Source organism: Zonotrichia leucophrys, chromosome 1, assembly GCF_028769735.1.
Source record: "Zonotrichia leucophrys gambelii isolate GWCS_2022_RI chromosome 1, RI_Zleu_2.0, whole genome shotgun sequence".
NCBI lineage: Eukaryota > Metazoa > Chordata > Aves > Passeriformes > Passerellidae > Zonotrichia > Zonotrichia leucophrys.
In genome coordinates this window covers 32,164,267-32,190,559 of record NC_088169.1, presented here as the reverse complement: position 1 = coordinate 32,190,559, position 26,293 = coordinate 32,164,267, and the positions used below count along the sequence as shown (strand labels likewise).

The window sequence follows — 26,293 nt, the reverse complement described above, 5'->3', positions numbered from 1 at the left end:
AATAAACTACAACTGTTGCTTTTAATAATTTGTCCTTTCATGTTAAGCCAACATACTAGCTCACTTTTTGAGGACTTTACTTTGAAAAATGAATGATAAAGGAAAATTTATTTTTCGGAACAAAGCTTTCTTTTCTTTTTTTTTTTTTAAGGTAATAAATGACTTTCCCTGGTCCTTCTATTTGTTATTAGAGCTTTTGCCTTGGGTATCTAATATTCTTCTGGACAATGTAGTTGAGACCACTGTTTTATAGAGTGATTAAATTTTTTTTTTTTTTAATTCAGACTGTTTGGAAAGTACTTCTGTTTATGTAGTAGTATTTTTAAAGTAGTGTATTGCTAAAATGAGAAAGGAAAGTGGTAAGACTTTTCAAATTATCTTACTGTGAATCTGCTGCAATAATCATAAGTGTTTGCAACCATTTTTTTACAGGTAAGTTCCTAGAAATTATTTTACTGATAATTATGGTTTGCAGAATAGCTGAAATACTGGGAATAAAGAAAGCCTGTGTGCTTATATAAACTTAATACATATTTGCTGTCTTTGTTCATAAATTGCTGTAAACTGCTTGTTGCAGAGACTGATAGTGAGAATTACAATGGTCTTATATGACAAAGAGACAGGAAGTTAATATGACTTGCAGTGGCTTCTGAAGACATGGAACCGAATTACCTTTGTAGGACTCAGCTGTGTTGGTCTCTTACTGGTGGAAGTTTAGTATTTTCTGCATGATTTCTACTTCATTCTCAGTGGTGCAGCAAAGAATTCTCTTAACACAACTGGCAAGCTTTCAGTTCTGGTGTATCAGCAATAGTGTTTTCAGGGAGTGAAGTCTAAGTGTATTTTTTAATTAACTCACATTTTCATATTGTATGTAAATCCATTTTTTCGTATTTTATATTCATTAATTCATTCATTAATTTTGATATTGTATAAAAATCATTTTTGAAGGGATTTGATGTGATCTCCATTGGTATTTCTGTAGCCAAAGTGTTAAGAATGCAGGCTCGTAGGTGTGCAGTAACGTGGCTGGACCATTGACCTTGCTGGGTGTATTCTACAGGCCAGAGTTCAGCTGGCAGTTTGTTGCCTGTGATGGAGCTTGGAACTGAGGACAGCATTGCTCAGTGTTGTCTTTAGCAGCCTGGCTGGTGGCATGGAGAGTACTCTCAGGGGGTTTAGAGATGATACCAAATTGGCGAAGGGAGCTGTTACACTGGAAGGCAAGGCTGCTGCTCAGAGGGCTTTCAGCAGGCTGACAGGAACCTCGTGACCTTCAGCTCAGACAAATGCAAGGCCTGCACCTGAGAGGGAGCAACAGGATGGGCTGGGCCGTGGCAGCAGCACTGCAGAAGAGACATAGGGGGGTTCTGGAAGAGGACAGGTTGAACGTAAGTCGTCCATGTGCTGTTGTAGGAAAGACAAGTGCCAGCCTTCTGAATTGTGAACAAACGTGGACCCAGAAGATAAAGGGTGTGATTTTGCCCCCTCCTGTGAGACTGCAGCTGAGTATTGTGTCCAGTCTGGGCTACTCAGTGTGAGGAAGGCACTGACATACTGGAGCAGGCACAGCAAAGTAATACAGGATGGTCAGGGCCTGGAAGACTTCTCATGTTAGGATATAGTTTTTTCAGCTATTGGGAGAAAAGACCAAGAGGAAAACTGATTTTTGAATTAATACGAACCAGATTTTTCCCGTATGCCATGGAAGGATGAGAAGCATTAGACACAGATTCCCATGCAAGAAAAGAAAAAACTTTTAAACTTGAGGATGTTCAAACACTAGACCAATTTATTAAAAGAAGTTGAATTTCTGTCTTTTGAGATCCCCAAAACATGGTGCCCCAAAGCTCACCTGCACTTAGGAGACCTCCACTCAGCAACAGCTGACTAGATGGCCTCTGGAGCTTTCTTTCCTGTGTGTGTGGCTTTATAACGGAGTAAGAGCCATCCTAGTTCATTGCTGTGGCTTGTGGGCAGCTGAAGTTCTTCTGCTTCTTGTACTGGAAGAGTTGCCATCCCCAGGCTTTAGATTAAAAATAATTGGTGCCCAGGAGTGACTGTTGTAAAGCCAGTGTCAACAGCATGTGTTGCATCAGCTACAGTCAGGTGATGAGGTTTTTATTTCCTTATGTGAGTTTGGGTCATGGAAAACCAGGGCAAGAATGGCTTCAATCCACTTTCAGTTACCTTTCAGATTACAGCATTTGTTTTTTCATTACCTTAAGCAAGATATAACTCATTAATTAAGTTTATTTTAATTATAATAATTATTAATACAGAGCTCAAGAAGATTTAAGAACAATGAAGATTTAAGCTGCCATTTATCACTTTTGTAGCTGTCTCTCAACATATAGTTGCAAGCAGCACATGCCTCTTTCTACAAGAAGGAATCAGCCTTACTATGAAATAGCGAGATGTAAAATGTTCTGAGTCTTTAGGACTGCAACAGTCTTTAAATTGGTGTGGCCAATCTCTTGTGTAGGAATATAGAAAACTTTGGTTGTTGAGAATTTTGTTAATATTAAGGAAATATATTTGGTGTTGGAAATCCCTGGTCTTGAACCCCAAGAGGGTCTGCCTCCTTGCATTGCCCCAAATGTCCTTGTTGAAGACTTCTGAGCTCTAGTTTAGGTGCTTAAACATAGATAACCAGTGCTATTTGAGATGTCCTGGGCATCTACATGGACCTGGCAGATGTGGCACAGGGTGTAGGAGAAACTGTGTCCTTCTGGATGTCAGTCTGGGAGCAGGCAGGCTGCCCTAGGACATTTATCTCAAGTGGCAGCAGATGCCTATGTTTAGATGACTGAATGTAGTGCTAGGTAATATGACCTCTTATCAAGAAGTGAAGAATAGCTATTATAACAAATAGTGAGACATTAAAATTAACTTGGTGGTTGTGACTGTTTGTTTGTTTAATGGGATTTTTTGTTTTTATGTTCTGGCTGAGGCTAACAGCCATGAGTATTTAATTCGAGACGGCCTTCAGGCTGTGAGATATGGATTTTGATTCTTCATGTATGCAAGATTATTGTCTGGTGTCTTCCACAATTGTACTGAGTCTTTAAAGTGTACTTTGAGGTACAGATTCTCCATGAAATCTGTCTTGAGAATATAACCCTGTTAGGAAACTATTCCTAAGTCTTGAAACCATGGTGTTGGCTGACTGCCTTCAAATTTTCTAGCTCACTGTGTGCAAGTTTTCTCAAGATCTTTATACTGAAATCTCTTGTTTTATAGTTTAATCCTACTAGGGTTATATAAGAGATTAAATTAAGGCATACTGTTAGGAGCAACAGCCTAAATGTTATCTGCTGTCTTTAAATTAAAAAAAAAAATTAAAAAAGAATCATCTATCTTCAAGTCTTGAACACAGCCTTTTGGGTGAAAGGATCATAAATGCCCAGTACTGATAAAAGGGGTGATTTTTCCCTTTCTCTCTTTTCCCCTGCTCAGTTGTATATTTCTACTGTTCCTTTTGTCCTGAAGTTAGGTTTTGTTGTTAGGGATTTGGATTGGGAAATTAATCCAATTGAAGGGTTTTTTTTCCTGTAACATACCTTATTATCTGTCTTGAAATATTAATAGTGTACACATGCATTGTACTTCCTGATCTGTACATGTCAATATTTTTTTATTTCTAATGCTTCTTCAGTACAGATAAGATTTAATAAATGTTTCATATAAATAATATTTTGCTCATTCTGCTCTTTCAGAATGTACCCTTTAGAAGAAAAAATGAAGCTGTATTTTTTAAAAAGATAGTTATATTTCTCTTTACCTGATAAACCAACAGTATTAAGCAAAGCTTATACAATAAATAGTGGATTGATCAGGTACATGGCTTTAGTTCCTGACAGTTTTGTGCAGTCACAGAGGAAAAATAGCAGGCCGGACTGCAGTACAATAGGTCCACAATTACACCTGGAGATCAAATTTTTTTTTTAAAAAAGTGTTTAGGACTTGTAATTGAACATAGTTGTATGTTTTTGTTTACTGCATGACTTGAAAGATTGACGTGTAATAAAAAAGAGAGGTAATTATAGAAACTGCCACATGAGATTTATTTTTGGTTTAGTTCCATGATGCTATAGTTGCTGAAGTTGGTATGCTATTTCTTTGCACTTGATTGACACTGATCCAAAAAATGAACTTTAAAAACCCCAGCAAAGTCCACACAACAAAATACACACAAAAACAATCAAACAGAATAAAAAGCAAGCAGCTCCTGCTCAAAAAACTGGAAGTGTAATTAAAATGAATTTATAATATTGCTTGTGTTTAATGGACATCTGAGAGCTAAAACCAGCCTTTTTCTTGTAAGCATGAATCTTTGATGGATTTTTGCTCTTAAATATATCTCAGAAATACCAATCTTAGCAGAACGATTTATGATTTTAAACCTGATCTACAGATAATTGACTTAATATTTTCATAGCAAATCTGTAATTGCAGAACAAAGGGGAAAACCTTGGATGTGCAGTCAGATTATTCAACTCCCAGCAGTTAACTACAGCCATGGCAATGTAGTACTTGCACTTTTTTCAGTTATGAGTATTTCCATTGCTTTCTGGAATTAAATTTGATCTCCACTGCCCTCTGTCTAAAAGTTGGCCTGGGTGGAATCTTAGACTGAGTCTAATATTAGTGGTATTTGCAGCCAATTATGATGCTTAAGAGTACATATAACTAACAACTTTCTGTATGAAATTATTAAATACTTAATAGAATGTGCTGTCTTGTTAGAGCCAAAGCTAGTTGTCAAGGATGGGACAGTGCTGGTAATATCTATTTTAGTTGCCTTGTCATAGGATCTGAATCTTTAGTTCCATCATCTGACTGCCAGGTAGCTGCTGGTAACTTAATTATGTGCTTTAGTTATGTTTTGAAAGAAAAAACCCTTCCTTGTTGAAAGAAATGTTTTATTTAATTTTTGTGATTAATGTTCTTTAAAGGACATTGGTAAGGATTACAAGGTTTTATATACAGTTTTGTATATCTGGTAATTTCACACAGTAAGTCCAGTTGTTGTGGTTTAACTACAGCTGGAAGCTCAGCCTCACACAGCTGCTTGCTCTGTTTCCCCCATGGGAGGGGATAGGGGAAGGGAATCTGAGGTGTAAAAGTGAGAAAACTTGTGGAATAAGATAAAGACACTTTAGTAGGTAAAGCAAAATAAAGAAATCACAGAATTATAATCTCAGAATATTCTGAGTTGGAAGGGACCACAAGGATCAACAAGTCAAACTCTTGGCCCTGCACAGGACATCCCCAAGATTCACAGCATGTGCTTGAGAGCATTATCCAAACACTTCTTAAATGCCTATTGCTGTGCTAAACCACCCTCTGGGTGAAGAACCTTTTCCTAATATTGAACCTAAATTTCCCAGACACATGCTGTCACAGAAGTCATATACCCACATCCTTATCTCAAGCCATGAGTGTTCTCATGGTTGAATTGAGAAAATTATGTGTGTCAGTTTGAAACTTTAAGGTTTGCCTTTGTCTTTCCAGTCTGAGGAAAATGTAAGGTATGGAAGGAGAAGATCTGCCTTTTTGTGTTGAATTCCTTTAGATTTCATAGCTAATTAAATTGTTAATTAGCAGTACTTCCTAGAAAGTGTTAGATAGAAAACATTTTGCACCTTAAACATTCATGACTTAACTAAAACTGATTTTAAATTTATTCCTTCTTCATTTTAATTTAATTTCTCTTATAGCCTGTTGTAAATTGTTTTAGAGTAGTAAGTATTTACCTGTATCTTACAGGAAATAGAAAAAGGAGTGTGGCATCAGAACTTTAGAAGCTGAACTAAAAGCTTATCAGTATATGAGTAGTATACCTTAGCTAGGAGAATATGGAAAGATGTGTAAGCTTTTTTTTCTATTCAGTAAATTAATGGTTTAAATGAAGATTAAGAAATGGACTGGTTTCCTAATTACAGTACTAACATAGAAGGTATATTTAAAGGAAAGCTTGCTGACTTTCGAATTACACTAACATAGCATAAAACAACTTTGCTTGTTTTTTAGTCTTTTCTTCACTGAGGAAAAACTGCACTGATTATTGTGTACTATAAAATGTAATTTCATGTGAACCCTTTCCTTCAGCAAGGCAGTCTGGCTCCCTATATCAGAGGTTGTGAACAAAAAAAAAAATCTAAAGAATGCTCTGTATTGCCTCTCAAAATTGCAAATAGATCCTCAAGTTACAAACAGATTAGCTTTGTTTTACAATGGTAAATAATTCACTTCCAGCTTTCTTTAGTTTGATGTGAACTGGAGGGTGAGTAAACCAAATAACTTCATTTTAAATCCGGAACACTACTTAGATTTATAATCCAGAATTGATCCTTGACACGAATCAAACATTAATGTTTGTAGACTCAGTGATTTAACAGGAGTAATTATAAAATTTCCAAAAAATGTCTCCAAATAGCAAAATCAAATTCCTCTAATAAAAGAATCTGTATTTTAAGTAAAGACAATTTTGAAGGAACTATTTTTAAAAATACTTTTAGCTTAGAAAAAAAGATACAAAATGTAATTTTTAGATTAAATAGAAATCAATGAAGTGTCCAGCCAAAGGGAGTTGATTTTAGTTCTGAAATGAGATACAAGTTTGCATTCCCCTTGCAAACAAGTGACATCGTTGTACTAGAGGTGAACTGGTCAAGGTGCACTGTGGACTTCATCAGACCTGTGAGCTTTTTTCCCCCACTCTCAGGAGATAAGTATTCTGGTTGGCCATGAAATGTCTTTAAGAGGACAACTAAAATCCTCAGTTTGATCTCCAAATCCTGTGGGAAGACAGAAGTTTTCCAAGTCTGGTATGCTTTAACATTAGTGGTATCAGGACACTGCGCACACAGGCTTCTAATCCAGTTGGTGTTTCTTAGGCAAGAGTAAACTAATTGGGAGTCCCTAGACAACCTAACCTCCTTGTTTGCAGGTAATTAACTGAAATGTCCAGCAGAGTGGAAGGAAGGGTATGAATAATAGAGGCTAGAAGATCATTAGCAGAGAAGGAGGAGATGGTGTTTCCTAGTTAAATGGGGATTATAGCCTTCTTTGTTTTCTAGGTGGTAAATTACATCAATGAGGTAATTGGCGGGCTATTTTTTGTTTTATATGCTTTTCCTTGTAGATTGTTTCATACATCTATCTATGCTAGGTTTTTCTTTTGCTCCATACAGTGTTATAATTTCCTGGACTTTTTTCTTCTCTCACTTTTAGGTTGTTAAGTTGCTGCTTGTTTTGTAGTTTGTGGGCATTACTACTACAGTTCCTGTCCAAGGCCAAACTTAATTTCTCTAATTGGAAAAAGCCAATTTACATTTTCTGCTCCAGTTCAGAGCTTCTCCTTTTTGTTTTCAAGCCCTGATTTACACACTTGTTGCTGTTGCCAGGTTGTTAAGTTGAGGTGTTTTCCTTGCTGGTGGTATAATGCTGTTGGCTTCCTAAACTTTTTTTTTTTTTTTTTACAGACTGAGACAACTTTAGGCCTCAGTTCATATCAACAGAAAAGGTAAGCATCTTTCTAAAAGTTTAATACGGACTTTAACAATAAGATTTGTGGTACTTTTCATAAGAATAATAATGTTTTAATGTAAAAAAGATCAAATACAAACCATGTCATTTTTTTCCAATGATTTTTCTCATGCAGAGGAAATGAAACTAAAATGAGATAGTTTTTAATATTGAACAGATCAATCATAGGATGGTTTGGATTGGCAGGGACATTGAAGATAAGGTGGTTCCATCCCTCTGCCATGAGCTGGGTTCGTGTCCCTCACTATCCTATCAATAAAGAATTCCTTCCTAATTTCTCATGTAAACATTCCCTGTTTCAGTTTAAAGCCCTTTCTTTCTCATCTTAGTACTAAATGACCTTGTGAAAAGTCCCACTCCACCCCTCTTATAGCCTGTTTTGGGTACTGGAAGGTGCTCTAAGGTCACCTCAGAGCCTTCTCTTCGTCAGGCTGAGCAGCCCCAACTCTCCCAACTGTCTTTGTAGGAGAGGTGCTTTGTCCTTCTGATCATCTTTATGGCCCTTCTTGAGGAAGAAGCTTCACATATGGAGTTAAAAACTGAAGAATTCTTTGATTCACTTTGTAATTTTTACCAGAGTAATTCTGTGTAATTAAAGTGAAAGTCCGCTTGTAGATTTTTTATAAAAGTAATTTTTCTGTAGTTTCTCTTATGGAGGAGAAAGTTTGCCTACTTCAAAAATTCTTGATGTACTCTTTGGAGAAAAACTTGATGTTATTTGATAGATTCTTCCCTGCATTCCTTTGTGCCATCATAAAGTCATAAAGGTTGGAAGAGACCTCCAAGATGGCCAACTCCTATCTTCAGCCATGTGCCACCATGCCCACTAAGCCATATCACAGAGTTGTTCATCTACTCAGTTTGTGATGGTGATGTCACCACTTCCCTAGGGAGGCTGTTACAGTACTTAACCACATGATGATTTTTTTCTGAATATCCAACCTGAATCTCCCTGGCACTGCTTGAGGCCCTTTCCTCCTGTTCTGTCTCTGGTTGCCCAGGAGGAGTCTGACCCCTACATGGCTACAATCTCCTGTCAGGTGGTTGTAGAGAGCAGTGAGGTCACCTCTGAGCCTCCTTTCCTCCAGACTAGACAACCCATGACCCTGTGTTGTCCTCTCCTGTCTTGAAGACATAATTTATTACTGAAGAGTTTGCCATGTATGATACCCGACAAGGAAAATAAGTGGCCTCTTCCTGCCCTGATCCCTAATTGTTCTCTGAAGAATCATCTGATATTCTTGTTTGTTGAATGAGTGCATTGAACAGTAATAATCAAGCTTGTTTCTTGGTCAAGTAGCATTCAGCAAACTATCATAGTGCATTTTCAGTAAATAGAGTAATGTTTTTTCCACAACCTGTTTTCTGTTCCTTTTCAGGAAATCTAGTAAAAGAATTTTCCATTTTTAATGAGTTCCTATTTTACTGTGTGTATAGTTGCTTAATTGTGGGCTTAAGATCATTCTTTTTGCACATTTTGAAAAACCTGTGAAATCTCCAGCTGTGGACAGGAATGCAAACAGGTTATGTGCTGCAGTATATCAGTCTGATTGCAAGTATGAGAACATGAATTTGGACAAAAGAGAACAATGATTAGTGTATTTCTGTGTTTTGGATGTAGCCATAACTTATGGAGATTCTTTAAATGGAATAGTATCTTGTTTAAATCATGAAATCTCAGTGGCAGAAAGAAAGTGCCTATATTGGCATCCGTAGATTTGGTGCAGTATTGTTTCCCAGAAAACGACTGAATTTGGTGATTCTTGTGATTGAGGCCATGGACTAGATTGCTGACAGGATTTTTTTAATTTTAATTTCTCAGTTAAGAAGATTGCTTTCTGTATTGGAAAACTTCAGTGTTCTAGACTTTATTCTGTTAAAACACTGGTTTAGATACCTGAAAATAAATAGTCTGTTCCACTTAAGTGTGCTAGCCTATTTGAAGTTCAGTCACAATGATGAAGGTTTGCATTGCAAGGTCTCTGATACCATGTTACATAGCAAATACCAAATTTGTTTTTTTCAAATTTGTTGTTACTGGTTTTGCATGAATCTTTCCTTTAAGTCTTTTTCTTGGTGTTTTTTTCAATGGTGTTGCTAGAAACAATACATAACTTCTCTAGATGACTTGTCTTCCCTTGTCCTTATTGGAGATTATTTCTTCTTCTTGGTATAGCTTGCCAATATTTTTTCCCTATATAGGCAGTTTATTCAGTCCTCTGATCTACTTTTTAGCATTAAGTGGAAGGAGGGAAATGAGCTGGCAATTTAATTTGTTTTGTTCATGCCTATGGTCAGGTTACAGTGCATCTATTCAAGCTTCTCCCTGTTCTTTCCCCAGACACTCCTCCTTGGGAATTGCTGGCTTTGAACTTTGTCTGTTACGAGTGTGTTTTCCTGATACATGGTTAATATTGATATTTCTGAGCCAGCTACTATCTGGGTAGTTTATAAAAAAAATTCTTGCTAATCTCTTTATTCATCTGCATTTTTAGCAGCAGCTTCTGCCAGATACTGAAGTGGTCAATTGTTTTGTGGGAGTTCACTTTCTCACTGAACCTGTGATTAATACCCATATTTCTAAAAAAAATCTAGTTTTAAAAATTGAAATATCTTTTCTGATATATGCAGCCTTATTTTTAAATATTAACAAGTTGTGGATGCACTCAGGTTACTTACAGAACATTTTTAGCTCAAGAAGTCTGCAATGGCTCTTTCGAGGATTTTGGCACAAAAAGTACCCACTGTGAAGCATTTGCCAATTTGTCATTTTAAAGGTCCGCAGAGTTATTTTTAGAGATGCTTTTATTTGATTTTGTGGTAATGGAAATAAAGTAGCAGCTTTCGAAGAGTTCTTGTTGCTAAATAAAATTATGAGAATTAAGTTGTTTCACAGCTTAATTCTGCTGTCTTTATTTCTTTGCAATTTATGGCACAAGAGAGGAAATAAAACCCTTTAAACAACTGCTGAAGTAATGTGGGAAAAATTACATGTGGAGTATGCTTAGATTTGAATTTTCTGCAGAAGCAATTAAAGATGTTTGAGATAAGATTCCACAGAGCACACAACTCCTACAGAAATCCCAGAACAGCTAGAAAGGTAAAGTGAGGATACAGAGACACAGTTGCTGCCCAACTTTGCAGAAATCTTTAAATACTATATGTGGCAAGCTTTTTCTTCATCTCCAAATGCAAAGATGTGCATTGATTATCTACCAATTGAATGCCTAATACTCTGATAAACAGCAAAGCATTATGGAAGTGCTGGAGAATGTCCTTAAGCTAGAAGAATATTGTGGCTCAGCACAGATGGAGGCCCATATCAGCTACAGTGTTTGCAGGCGTTGCTATTTTGACCATGTTTATGATAGCATGTGTGACAAATACTATTGAGACATGAAGATGCACTTCAGTGAGTTGCATATGGGTAGCAGCAGTATCTTAGTTAGTAGGTGAGGTAAATATCCACTCAGACACAGCATGGATGGAACAGGGAGGATAATGATCCTGCTGGGGACTATGTGTAGCTCACTCTCAAGTCTCATTTTTAAAATCAAAATTCTTGCCGAAGGAAAAAGATATTGAGAACATTTAAATTATGGGTCCATATGATTCCTGGCCAGTTCTTCATCTGCTGGCAGATATCTGCAGTCCTCTCTTCCAGATGCATCTTTTCTTTTTCATGTTGTTCTTCTTGTCTTTAAAAGTTAGAAAGCTTGAAGGCGTAGGGAAGGAAAAATGTTTAAATTGTGATATAAGACCGGGAGCCATATTTCTACATGCATACAACAGTAATTAACTTCATGTCATTATGCTGTAAAGTTGCCCTACCCATGGGTGTATCCAGCCTTCGGTGAGCAAGTGCCCAGCAGGGCAGAGACATTATCATCATTTCCTTGTCTGCTGCAAGTTGACTCATGTTGGGCCCTTCAGAAGGCAAAGTTTGTGGATCCCTATATTGCTTGCTCCTGTTTGAATCTTATTACAGTTCTTACTTTTATTATAATAGTTGGCATTCATTATGATGTTGCTGCCTTTACCAAACTTTAACCAAATGTAACAAATTTTAAAAATCTGTGTTGGCCAACTGGCTTTCCAGGATAATATAGCTCTGTGTCCTGAGAAAATGTTGCCTAACCTTTTGGGTATGCGAAGAATTGAGTATGTAGTGATTGTTCAAGTTAGGCCAAGTTACTCTTGACAGTGTTTTCAATGCATTTGAAATAACGATATTAATTATCACTATTGTAAATATTTTTAATATTTTTCCATAAAAGGAATTGATATGTTATTCTGCCAATAATTACCAACTCAAAAGAGGTGCTGTCTAACTTTCAAAGTTTTAGTTTTGGAAGAAATGGACAGAATTATTTTTAAGATCACTCTAAGATGAGTGGTTTCTGTTTAACATTACCTTGACAATGGAGGTACAGGAGCCTTTTGACCTTTTCCATTTAGAAATGTCCTCTAAATCATTTTTAAAATTAGACTGTAAACTCTGAAGACATACTAGTCACTTGTTTTATCCTTATGAAACCTAACTGCTAGTATAGTTTTCCAGTTGTATTCTCCTACGTCCAGTGTCTCTGTAAACCTCATTCTGTTGAGTATTTGTGCTTCAGTTTGAGATTTGACTTTAGCCTGATAAGGTGTACCCAAGCACTCTCTTATTTGACAACTGTAATGTGTCACAGTCACACTTAATAGTAGCAAGAATTTTATATTTTTTTTGTAGACCTGAATACAGTTTTTCCTATTGATGTCTTCTTGTATTTTCACTTCTGTTGTACTGTGATCTGCAAACACATGGCATATGTGCACACACACACATATTTAAGTATATACTAAGGCTGACTGGATGTACTAAGCCCACTCCTGTCCTGGTAGTGTTTTATTATTTTTATGTGGACAAAGCTGTTTTTAGTGACTAGGCTCTGTAGCATTGGGGATGCTTTGACATCCAAACATAGAGCGCTGGAAATTGATTGGCATGCTGTGTATTATACTTGGAGTGTGAAGATTCAGTCTAAGTTAGTCATTGAGACAATGTAATTTTATTTAAAATGCTTTTGATTTGATTTTGATTAAAAGATACAATTAAGATTTCCTAGCCTATTCTTAAACTTTTACTCCTATAAATAGCTTCCTTGTTGAAGTGGTTCTGAAGTATGGCAAGACATCGGAATTTGATCAATAATTAGCTTTCCTGGAATTGCACTGGATGGAGTTGGATTGATCTTTGCTCAAGGCCTCAGCTTTCATAAGACAAGCCACATGTGTGTGCTCCATTTCCTGGCTGCTCCTCCACGCTGGGGCAGAGCTGCGTAGTTCTGGGTAGAACTGGGTTTGTGAAGTAGCTTTCCTTACCCAGCACAGGTGGCTGCAGCTCTGTCTTTGGATATCTAGGATTGATACAAAGTCAGAAAACAAGGATCTAAACCAATAAGGCTGTTTTAATAACAGAAAAAAAAAGTATTTGAAAAAAAAAAAAAGAAGCTGTTGGTCTTGCCATTCAGGAGCCATTGATCTTCGTATTATTCTTTAGTCTTCCCCCTTTTTTTTTTTTATTTTGTTGTCTCTGTTTTGATTTTGTATGAATAGGGTTTTTACTCAGCTCAATTACAGTTACAGAGATGCTTAACTGTGGTCACAGTCACATCATTCTGAATAATAAAAAAATGTTTTGGTCAATGAAACTACCTTGTATATTTTACTTTTCTTTTTGTTATGGGTTAACTATTGTGCTCTATATAACTATACTGATAAAATAAGCAGTAGTAGAGAATGCTTCCAGGTATGATGTTGACTTCACTGCTGGATTGTTTTAGTGCTGTTTAAGTTTTGGCCTTCATCTACTAGAATTCTCCTAAAGAGTATCCAGGGGAAGGTCAGTGTAAGCAAAGCTAAGGAGTATTTCCAGAGCAGAGACGTTGTCTTGTGGATATTGCAAGTTTTGAACCGTATTGGGTGTTTTCTCACATGTGGCCTCAGTAACTTCAAGTACATTCAAGATTGTTTATGTACTAGGGTAGAAGTAGCTGGAGAAACTCAGGATGTGTATGTAAATTATTGTTACACATTGGACAATATCCAAAACATCTTTCATTGCAATGTTTGGACATTGCTATGAAAGATGATGTAAACCTTTTTAGCGTGTTGTTTCACTCAGCCATCATTTTATAAAGGAGAGGTTTACACTTCAATTATGTCCATTTTCAAGATGTGTACTCTCACATAATCTTTCTTGGAGACACAGCATAATCATGTTGTAAAATTGCGATATTTTGACTGGACAAGTTTTTGTTTGTTTCTTCTTTTGAATTAATTGCTTTATTAGAATTTTGCAAAGAGAGGGCTATTTGAAATGGGAAGGGAGCAAAAATGTCATTTAATAATATCTTTTACAGCATTTCAATTTTTCTTGCAGTGTATCCCTGTATCGGGGAAATTGCCGACCTCTCCGGTTTGAGCCACCAATGCTGGACTTCCATGAACAGTAAGTTGAAAAGGCTTTTGATCTATTTGGTTATGCAAATCAAAACAGAATAAAAAACCAACCAAACAAAAAAGCCCCAAAACAAACAAACAAACCCAAAAAACCCTCCATCCACTGCAAAAAGCAAACAACAAATAACAAACAAAAACCCAGAAAATTAATAGGAACAGCATCTATAGCTGGTAGAAAAGGTTGTATACATAGATTGCATTATTAGATTGTAGGGGTAATTGACCTACAGAGGGCTGCTGTACTCATTACCATGTAGTATTAAGTGACTTGTCAGCTGCTGTGGTTTTGATGATTTAGGTACTTGTACAGCTGCTCTGCAGAGTGGACAGTTTTAAGTCTCGAATGTAATGTTCTGAGGTGAGATTACCCTTCTGCTTGAATATAACCTGTGTCAGGGAGTATGTGCTCTAGCACATCAGTTTTACTATGGCTTTGGTGGCAAAAAAACTGGCTGTGGATCTGCAATTATTAGAACAGTAATGTTGAGTTGTGAAAATACAGCCTCAAGCAGAGCAAATAGCCTCCAGGAACTTAGCTCTGTGCTCCCTACCTTGCAACTGGTTGCTGTTTCCATTAAACAAAAGAAGGAAGGAAACCAAATGTTTCGCCGATGTACCTGTTAGTTCTGAGAACTACTTCAGTCTTTACTTACCATGAACTGGTTACTGGTTATAGGTAGCTTCAATCCCTTTTCTTCCCAACAGTCAAAAGTGGTTCTGGAGTAGGTGTTCATGGAGCTTCTGTGCATGATTGGTACTTAGAGCAATGCAGACTGTAGTGAAGGCATTTCAAACATTTGTTACCAGTTCAGCCTGGAAGAATGAAAACAGCCCAGGTGTGCCTTAGCACAGCATTCCCTCCTCCATCCTCAGCCAGTGTGCTGCTGCTGGATGAAATGTTGTTTCATTTACAGATAAGCCGCAGATTATTAATAAAAATGTAGTACCTCTTTCTTTTGGAAAGACTGTTGTGCAGTGTGGTGACTATGGAGTTGTGCAAGGAAGCTCCTGTGTACTGACATGGTGCATACCTGTGTCTGTCTGAAAGAGGAGAAGCCATAACTGTGTTCTGGTTACACAGAGTAGCTTTCCAGAAATCACCTCTATACAAAAAAAACCCAGTGTAAATGTCACTAAATAACAAAGCTGTATGAAAATGCCTCATTTTACAGAACTTACTTGTACTCAGTTTAACAAAATTGTGGCTTTACTTCTGATTAAAGACAGAGTAAGTTGCTCTGCCCTCTCATTTTCCTTCAAAATTTCTTTTAGCTTTTGATGTGTGATTTTGTTGTTTTTCTTCCTGATGTCAGTAACCAGTCCTAGGTAGGAGAATACTCAGTTTCTGAACTGAATAGCAAAATATCTCATGGTAAGCCCTACTCTACTGCTTCTCTGCTACAAGAAAAGAAGGCTATATTTAATAAATTATTTTAGTGAGTGCAGTATGAATTCAAACTTACAGAGCAGTGTGCTTTTTGTTACAGCTATTGTAAACTCACCAATTGATTTGAGTTTAGATTAGTTTGTTTTAAAAACTGTAGAAATTTTCAGTTCATAGTAATTCTAGACTTTGGTTTTGGGAATGTATTTTTTACCCCTTTTTCTATGAATAAATTTGATGTTCTCTGAGATATCTTAAAGGTTATCTAGCATTTGCATGCTTAGGCTTTGAAGAAAGCTACATGTGCTTTTTTGTTGTGTGGACTTCCAAAGATGATTTTTTCTCCCTTACTACAAGTAGATCCAAGACAGTACCATAAATACTCTAAGTCCTTCTACATCATATTTTGGCCTTTTACATAAGCTGTTCTGGTCAAAGCTAAAGGTACTAAAGAAATAGTATCAATCTAATACAGTGTTAAAAGCAGCACAAATATCTTACTTGGGAATGGCTCTGTATGATACATGCCAACTGCACTGAGGGATTGCTGCCTTCTGTCAGGTAAAATAAGGAACCTGTGTGTTAGATCTTTATTCATTGCGTGTTCCTTCATTGGTTTGGGTGGCTTTTTTTTGGTAGCTCATTTTTTGTTATATCATTAATTAATCTTTTGTCATTTAGGTTATAGTCTCAGGCACCAGTCCTCTTGTGATTTATTAAAACTTAAGGGAGTTGCCAAAAGCAATTTTCAAAAAAGTTTAGATGTGGAGCCCCAAAGTTTAGTTTAAAATCTGTGAACCAACTCTGAGAAATGCTGAGTAACTCAGCCTTATGGTGGGAACAAGCTGTAGGTGCCAAGCACCTTGAAGTCAAATAATGCAGATTTAAGCTTTTGAGTTTTTGCCTTTTAAATCAGACAGGGTTTTCACATTCAAATTCTGGTTTTTCTGTCTTTGTTATTAATGCATTTTAGAAAAGGCATAAAATGTGTGTTTACTTTCTGAATAAGTACTATACCCAAGGGGTGTTTTGTTAATAGGTAGCATGCAGCATATAGTAGAGCAAACTTGTTCCAAGTTCATGTTTATGCTGAGCTGTCAACATGTATCATACCCAGGCTAAAGAAAGATCTAATATTTATTTTCAGTTGTAAGTCAAACCATTCTTCCTGTGACATTTTTGGTGTGCTACAAGTGTGTGGGTTTAATCAGTTGTTTCAAAAACACGTCAACTTAAGAAGGAAGAATAGTTAATAAAAGTTACTTTATCTTATGATCTCAGAAAAACCAGCATTAAGATGATAAATATGTGTTGGAGACACACTTCCTGTATTCCACCTGGAGATGAGATTACAATAATGGCCTTCTACTTCTGTTTTATAACAGGTGGAGTTTTTTTAATGCTGTTTTAATATAAAGCAAACCATATTCTATCACTTTGAAGGTAGTCCAGGTAATCTCACATTTATCACATTTATCTAAAGAAATGCATGTATGTTAGGATATGCAAATCTTTAGCTCACTTGAAGAGATCCCAAATGTTCTCTGTATACATTAAGCCTCTGGGAATGGGATAGAACTGAGGCAGGTTCTCCCATATCACTGTGCCAGGGGACTACTTGATCTAAGTGTGGAATACGCATTTGGGTATTTAATGTGTAAGCCTCTTTCTTGTGTTTCTGAAGTAACACCAATATTTTTCTGGAACAAATTCTGCAACATTTTCAGTATCGGAGATTTAGAGCTTTAAAGAAAACAAGAAAAAAACCTTACACCTAAAGGCAGCTCCACAACTAGCTGGCTTTTTTTACCAGCATTCTGTTCCTTGTATTCTCTTTTAAACTGTTACTCTCCCCTGTTGTTAAATGGGGAATAACTGAGGTGTTCTACAAACAGTAATCATCATGTTGTTCTCTGTAGCTTTGGGAGTTGCTTGCTCAGAAGTTATTTTGACAGAACAGTCATTATCTATATGACATTCTCTGTTTAAAACAGGTCTTCACATTAGAGATCTTACAGATTGCCACCTGGGATGAAGGCTCAAGAATACTTTTACAGGGCAGTTTCCATTCAGTTCTTGCACCCATTTGTGGGAGTATGTGGATCTTCACAGATCTCAATACATTGCCTTCATCTTTGTTAATTCAGCTCTGACAGTATCATAAGTGAAGTTTAAGTTCTTTAACTAATTTTTTTTATAGAGGTACCTTATGATATTGGAGCACTTGTGTATTGAGTATTTTAGAATTCTACCACAATGCAAGCTAGATCTTATCAATTTTTTTTTTAAATCTGGAGATACTTTAGAAGAAGTTGATATCCTGCCCCTGTTTCATAGAAATGATTGGTAATGTATGAAATTATACTTCTGGTTACAGTAATATTTTAATCCTTGATTAACATATTCTTCTGTGGTGAATGGAGGTTCTTGCTTCACTCAATTTGAGCGAGGACCCATTCTCAGACAAAATTTTCTCATTGCTAAGGCATTATTCCGAAGTTCTTTATTTGAGTTTTATATGATTATCTCATTCTGAATTTCCTTTGAAGTATTTTGGTTAGGGGATTTTTGTAATGTTTTCGTATTTCTTGTTCGTGAACTCAGGTATTTGGCAGGATATTCTGTGAAGGCTTAAGCTGGGCTTGAAAGCAATTGCTTGGCAATGTTCAAATACTGAGACCTTGCAGGTGTGGAGACCTTATGTTTCTCTAAGAAACATAAGGGACATGCTTTACTTTAAGGACAGGATAGTGTCAGAATGGGTAAAAATCTGGACAATATAGCCTGTCTTAAACCTATCTTAATATACTTCCTTTTGAATCTAGACTGCACTGCCTACAGTTATTCTTCTAATTACGTGAACTAAGAACAAGGAGACAAATTAAAAGGGGGCATTTAGAAAGTGAAGGCGTATTATGAATGCTGTACTGCAGTGTAAACGGATTTATATCCTTGTAAGGCTTGATTGGTGTAAAAATTAGGGGAGGACTAGCATGGGAATGGAGAAATTATATTGTTAACAATTTAGCTATTGGAAATTTTCCTGGACTATAGATGAAATGTTTGCATCTGCTAGATATACAATAGATATTTACATCCTTAAAGCCATGGGAGTTACTTGAAGTATCATAGGATTGATATATGTTTAGCAAAATGGTCTGTTTTCTTCATGAACTCTAATCCCTTGTATAAAAAATAGTGAAGAATTTTAGCAAGTAGAGAATTTATTCAGATGACTATTTTTCCTACATTTTAAGTAAGTTGCCTACAATGTACATCCAAATGTTTACACAGTACATTTGATTACACTTGTAATGTGTGAGTTTGAGATTGTTGAAATTCCAAAGAAATGTTGCTAAAGGAAACTTCATTTCCCTTGGAATTTGCTGAATGTGAGAAATTGTTGACAGTAAATTGACATTTCATCCAGATCTGCCTCAGGTTTTGTTCACATATCATGCTAGACTGCACAATGCTGCTGAAAGTTCATTACACTCCTAGATTCATTCCAATCACACTTGGTGACATGGTTGGATAAACTCTACTACTTGTATATGTGGTTTTGATAACTGTTTGGAAAAGGCGTGATTTTGTTGCATGGAATCTACATTAGATTCCTAACTTAAAATGGAGCACTTGCTCTATTTAGTATGTTACATTGACACCAACTTCTTGTCAAGTCTTATGTCAAAGAACTTTCTCTGTTAAAAGTCAGTGAAATCTGGAAACTAAGAAACAACCAATGTATAGGTTAGTAGGTATACAAAACCAAACCCCTTCTGTTTTCTTCTGCTTTTCTGAAGTTGGAGACATGTTTGAGAGTGCAAATGTATGTGCTTTGGCTACTCTTAACTTCAGGTAAAGAAGCCACTTGCCTGTGTCACTCAACCGGTTTTGTGTGAAGCAGGAAGAATGCTGTACTCACTATTTCTCTGGTTTTGTACGTGATGCAGGCTTCCTTTCTGTAAGGAAACCAGCATTTTCTTCAGAGTGAGGCACAAAAGGCATTCTCTTTCAGTCTCTGGAGGTAACCTTGTAAGACCAGCTCATTTGTTTCTTTTAATTAAAAGTAGTTGGATACATTACAAAGTCAACAGCCAAGTTCTTATTGTTGGAGCTTGCTCAGTCTGATCTTCTGGCTGGAGAACCATCTTCACTGCTTCAGGAAGTTCCAGAGCCCAGGAGAGTGTCCAGGGCACATGACTTTGTATGCTTTCCACATTACTCTTCTGCCTTCTAGGCATCTGTTATTCACCCCTGTCTGATAGGATACTGTGTGACAGGATACTGATTTAACTCTTGTGACACTTCTGATATGTTGTGTGACAACAAGTTTTACAATTGCCTCTGCACTTGCAAAATATGCTAAATGAAAAAAAATACATGGAGGAAAACATGTCAAATTCTCAAGTGTATGAGGAATTTACCAGAATTGACTGTTGAGTATATTTACCTATATTCTCAGCATTTAAAAATGTATCTAGGAAGCTTTTGATTGACTTCATCTCTCTCTCCAGTCTCATTAGAAAGAGTAAGGGATGGAAGAGGAAGAATATATCTGCTGCATTCATATATTTTTCTTTTAAGTAATAGATCTGTATCAGTTTTCATAAATCAAGTGAGCTTAAGCTATGTGCAGTAAGAAAAAAAATAATTGCTCTTTCAAAAGGGCATTTATAAAATTTGTATTTGCTTCACAATGAGTAGCTACATATTTTTGCCAGTCAGTTTTGGGCCAGTAACTCAAGGACTCAGCTCCCCAAAATTTGCAAGAGCTTATTTCCATTGTTAAAATAACCTACCCTTTGATCACTGGAAGAGCAGTGAATTCCATTACAAGGACATTCCATTACAGTACACTGCAGGTACTAACTGAGACTTTGAAAAGAGTTGAGTTGCAGCAGTAAAAACATTAACACAGGCTTCTTTACCCATTTGACCAGGTGCCTCACCCTTGTTAATTAGAATCTTCTCGTCGAGGTTATGGTATCAGGTTTTTTTTTTATCAGTGTAGATTAACCTTTTTATGCAGGGACAAAGAATCAGGAGCAAAATCTTACATGCTTTGATAGTTCATGTTTGCCTGAAGGTCTGTGTCTATACCGGCTTCTCACAATGAAAAGTGCTAGCTGTGACTGCTCTGGGAAATTCTGCTCTAAAATTTGGCATCAGCTACAACCACACTTGTGCTGATCATTGTGGTTTGATAATCTGCAGCTTGGAGAACATCCCTTATGAGATTATTGCTTGGTATGCAGGCTCATTAGAGGTGTCTGGTGCGCATTGCCCTACCTGGATCTTACCATGTCTAATTGCAGAAAAAACAGGTGAGGTTTATGAGGTCCTATTTATTTATATTTGTGTAACATCACACTTAAAGAATATAAGGAAAGCTGTATCTCAGCCAAATGTAATACCAGACTCACTGTTTCAAAATTGGAATTATCAGCAAAAGTGTAAAGTAAAACAAAGTCCCAACATCAGAATTCCTTTTTAGTGCCTTCTGCCTTTATTGCCTATAATTATACTGTGGTAGTTGAGTTTGGAATATGAAATTAGTGAGCTATGGTGGTGGTCATGGCTGTTCCCCAACCAGTTTGTTTTTATAGATTTGAGCCTCTCAAACAGATGTATAGTCCCTTCTTTTCACTACTGGAAAAACATGAAGGTCTTAAAGATTGTTAATATTTGAACGATTTCCTGGCTAACGAGTTTTATTTGCAAACTGCCTTTCTGACATAAGCAGACTGGTGGTTTGCTGTTGAGACTTCATTCAAGATAATTTTCTTGGCTTTGTGATGTTTCACACACTTAAGTATGCATCATAAGTGTCACTGAAGCAACTCTGATGTTCAGTTTTCAGTACATAGCTGTTTCTCTTTAGAGACCACAGATGATACACTAGTCGTATCATTTACTCATATGTAATATACTGATTAAAATCTACTCATCTCTTTCTTCTTGCTGTTGTGATTGGAAGGAACTGTTCATTTGAGTCTAGTTTTTGGTGTCAAGTCCTCATATGAAGAGTGAGTGCTTTGTTACAGAGTAGGAAGATTATTTCCCCTTCTTGACGAGCTGCTAAACGTGTTGTGGGGAGGAGTACCCAAAAAGTGCACGGTGGCAAGCAAAGGAGTTGCACTAAGGCGCTGGGAGCATGTCTTCCACTAAGGAGAGTGAAAAATTGTGGTGAGAACTACAGAACAGACAGCTGATCTTCAGGCTAGAAGAGCTTTCTTCAGTGTTGGAGGAGATTGACTGTTTTATTTCTTCTGTATTTTTAAAAAATTTTGCTGTTGGTAGAATCTGGGTAGTGCTTTAAGGCTTGACCACTTTGTTTAAACAAGGAATTTGCTGCAAAAATGTTGACTGGTATAGAAGCTTCTGCTTTTCTTAGTTACCCAACAGATAAAATACTCAAGGCTATCTGTAGTGATGTCAGTGATTTGAAGCAGTGTGTTTGTAATTCAGGGAGTGCTGGGTAACTCCCTATCAGCAGACACTTTTCTTGGTTGTGGATTTGAATCTTTGTTTTTATGGTGGGATTTTTGGTGGAAGTGAAGGTAGAGATGAGGGAATTTGGAGGGCTGGCTTTCATTTGCATTCCTCTGATCTGGGAAGCTTTTTCCTAGCAAAAAAACAGGTGCATAGGTTTACTGTTTAATTCCATTGATCAACAGTATAGCAGTTACAGTAGTTAATGCAAAAGGTCAGAGCTGATAAACTATTTCCTTTTCTGATGTCCCCATGTATGCTAGCAAGAGATGAAAGTATTTTCTGTTAGGGCTTAACCTGGACATTTGGTTTTGAACAGGTTTTGAAAGGTGAGAGGAATTGTGGTCTCTGTCACTGGTAAAGTTAGAAAAGTCAAAATGTGATTTTTTGACAGTGAAAGAAGGGTTTGCTGACAGAGATATGAAATTAGGTGAACTCAGCAAGCAAAGAGTTTTAGAGTGGCAGACTGTAGATATATTTTTGTTAGTGATGATGTCGTTTATTGATGGTTAGTAATTATGTCTTTCAATTAATAACATAGTCTTTAGCATATGCTTCATGCGTAGGAGATTCTGTAACCACAATCACTTCATAAATTGTGGCATAGTGTGTTTATTGTCACTAAATTCTCCATTCAATAGAGCCTTTAATTTACAATAAAGTTACATTGCTTTATCTGTTGAGATATATTCCACACCCCACTCTAAGCTGAAAAACTGCAGTAGCACATATTAATTTGGTCTGTTAAGATTAATTGAGGATGGCTGAACAGCTGCCTGTTTCTGGTCATCATCACTGCAGCTACTACAGGTAGTAATTCTTATCAGTAGTTTGGGTGTCCTTGCAGTGTTTGGAGCAAGTGACATGGGAGAGAGTGCTACATGGACTGCATGTAGCCTGAAAGTTAAGAGTTAGCTGTTTTGGATTCCAGAATTCAAAATGCAGCAGTTTTTAATCTGTAAACTGCATGCTTTGTTAATGCTTTGGTGCTGATACTTAAGGTGTATGGGTTAAAAGGCATGAAAAAAATTCTGAAGAGACAGTAAAGTCTGAAAAATAATTGCTGAAACAGGAGCATCTGTTGTCACCTCAGCTGTTGTAAGCAAAATGAAACTAGCCAAAAGCTTGTGTCAAATGAATTTGTTAGCATGTCTTGTTACTGAAAACTTGGTGATTGACTGTGGACTTCGATCTTTCAGGGTTCCTAAATTCTAGAATTTTTCTTAAGCCTTTTTTTTTTTTTTTTACTTAAGGTATTGATTCAAATAAATATAGAAATAAAATAGTGGTTGCTGTACGTGTCTGCATACTTAATTCTGTAGAATGTATTATAAAATATAGTACCAGAAAAGTTCTGGGTAAGACAACTTATAGATAGATTTATCATCAAAAAAAATTTGCATTTAGACTTTTGGCTAATGTGTGTTCTGTTTATTTTCAGTTGCTGTGTGCACCCTGTCTGAAGATAGTTATTTAGAAGTTCTAGCATAGGAATAGAAAACTCTGCTTCTTTTCATTTTGAAGTAAAAATCTGACAATAGAATTTCATGAGCATGATACAACATTAGGTTAACCTTCAGGAAAAGTAAGCAAGAAAATAATGGAAAGTATGTTAACTAAGTAATTCTTACAGGTCCAATATACATATGTTACTTGAGAAAAGCATTAAATGCAAAGCTCTGTTGTCAGTGCTCATCACTTTTATTCTCCTATCTCGTGCAATGCAAAAAAAGTCCAATTCTTTATTGTCTAGATTTCTGACACTTTGTAAATATTTTCTCTCTCTTTTTTTGACAGGCCAGTTGGAATGCCAAAAATGGAAAAAGTTTACCTACATAACCCTAGCTCAGAAGAAACAATTACATTAGTATCAATATCTGCTACAACATCACATTTTCATGCATCATTTTTCCAAAATAGGGTAAGTTTTTTTACTTTCTCAAAATTGGCTTTTCTTCTTTCTCTCAAATCTGAATGGAAACTTCTCTAAAAGAGTGACTTACTGCAATAATTACATATCTAGAAGTATTAAATACTGCAGTTCTTCATCTCATATTAGAGCAAATTTGAACTGAGCACAGAAACACAAGGAGTCCTGACTATGTTGGAAATATATAATTGATGGTTTAACAGCAGATCTCCTTTGTTGCTGAAGTGAGTACATTTCCTCAGAGCACTTACAGAAACAGACTCTTCCTATAAATTTTCTGAATATTCTGAGTCATGTGAAGTAGTGTTAGTGTGCAGTAGTTACTCCAGTGTACTTAGAGCTGTAAGTAATTGTGATACAGGAACTTGCACGTTCAAAAGCGTGTTGTCAGCAGGGTTAACTGCTAACCACACTGCTGTCAGATAGAGTCCTCTAGTTTCAGTTTTGTTTGCAGGGGCTGTGGCTTAGCAAGAGCCATGTAAATGTGAAAGAATTCAGAGAACCTGTCTGTGATAAGCAACCTGTTGCATTTATGGAAGTCTTGTAGCAGTTGCATTTCTCCAGTGACCTTTGAACTGTCAGTGTAAAATATTTTTGTGATAAGCTGAACTCTAAATTCAGAATTCAGTACAAAAATTCAATTAAATGTGATCCTACAATAGATAATAGTTCGAAATTATTGCTATTTTTAGTAGTTTATGCATTCCATTTATTTGGAAGTTCTACTTTTTTCTTTCCAAATCTGCTGTTGACTTTCTAATGTCAGTATTCCACAAAGGATACATTAGGATTTCTGCATCACAAAAACTATTGTTCATCTGCATGATGCAATTTATTCAGTAAACAGTTTTGCTTATCCCTCTGCTTGCTTGCTTTTGTTTTTTCCAGAAAATTCTTCCAGGAGGAAATACGTCCTTTGATGTAGTCTTCCTCGCAAGAGTAGTGGGAAATGTAGAGAACACTTTATTTATTAACACTTCTAATCATGGGGTATTTACTTATCAGGTAAGAGAATTACACGTTTTTCAGAAAAGTGAAGTGTGAATCAGGCAAAGCAGTGTCTATTATGGGATGCATAACCATCCAAGGATACTTGGATAGTAGTGGGTTGTTGGTTTTGAGGGATTTTTTTCCATCAACCCAGTTGAAGAAGTTTCCATCCCTGTTGTTTGTTGTAATGCAGATACACCATTGTAAGGATCAGTAGGGCAGTACTGTAAGCCAGATCAATGAAATTACATAGGATTTAAAATCCTCCCAATACCTTTATTGCATGTGTTATTTTAGTGGCTCATTGTAGGGATCTAGCTCATCTTTTAGCCCTTTACTTATCTGATCTGGTGGCAAGACAATATTATTCATTAAGCTGGTAAAAAATTACTCACTGGAGTTTCAGAAAGATAATTCAGACAGGTGAGAGAGACCAATAAGTGAAAAATGAGAGAAATCCTCTTGTTGAAAGACTATAACTCTTACCACGACAATGTTTTGCAAGCAAAACCAACAAAAATGCTTCCCAGTATAGATAGTTTCATAATGATATGATTAAAGGCACATTTCCTATTTCTTTAGCCTTTAGCTGGTATCTATCTATGGCACTCTATTCTAGAGGGTCAGAAAAAAAGATGGCTTTTTGATTGTCTGTTTTTCAGTGAATGTGTATATAGCAGTAATTAGTAGAAATGAGGAATAGCCTTTAGCTGCAAACTAAACCAGTTTCTTTATTTCAGAGCTTTAGTATGATACTGGTTTTTAAGAATTAATGATAAGTATTCTATAATCAAAAAGACTTTATGGTGAATTGCTGAAATGGGTGGGCATGTTAGGCTCTGTAACAATTACATACAGCTATTTAAGTTCGTGTTTCTTTTTCTGAACCAGGTGTTTGGCATTGGAGTTCCGAACCCCTATCGATTGCGCCCATTTATTGGGGCACGAGTTCCTGTAAATAGCAGTTTCTCTCCTATAATAAATATCCATAACCCTCACAGTGAACCTTTGCAGGTGAGCATAAGAGAAAAATCATTAAATGCTTGTTTATGGTATTAAACTGAAATTTTGTTTATTTTGGTACTACTTAAAATTCTGTTTGAACTTTAGAGCTATTCGAGGTCATGTGTTTCATATTACAAGATTTTTTTTCTGCTCAAATGCAAATCAGTTCTAGACATTTTAGATTATAGTTGCAGATCTCTTAATTTCCTAAATTGAGATTTTCCAGAGAAATTTCAGTTTTTAAAAGGCTTGTTATTACTGAAAAATAAAGATTTAAACTTCACTAGTAATTAGGAGAAATACTGAAGCAACAAATCTTTTAATCCAGTGATGCCTCTTAGCTTTATTCTGTCTGGTTTGCACAGCATACGGTGTTGTTTCAGTATACCCCAGTATGTAATCTTGGAAACTATTCTGATGTTTGAGCA

General features: G+C 36.4%; 1 protein-coding gene across 1 annotated transcript in view; it reads left to right on the top strand.

Moving 5' to 3' along the window:
• Window positions 1-26,293, top strand: part of TMEM131 (transmembrane protein 131) — a 93,895-nt gene that overhangs the window by 23,166 nt on the left and 44,436 nt on the right. Inside the window, exons 3-7 of the mRNA XM_064711201.1 lie at window positions 7,491-7,531; window positions 13,982-14,050; window positions 23,738-23,861; window positions 24,759-24,875; window positions 25,752-25,874. Coding sequence (XP_064567271.1) covers window positions 7,491-7,531; window positions 13,982-14,050; window positions 23,738-23,861; window positions 24,759-24,875; window positions 25,752-25,874 — 474 coding nt within the window. The remainder of the gene's footprint in view (window positions 1-7,490; window positions 7,532-13,981; window positions 14,051-23,737; window positions 23,862-24,758; window positions 24,876-25,751; window positions 25,875-26,293) is intronic.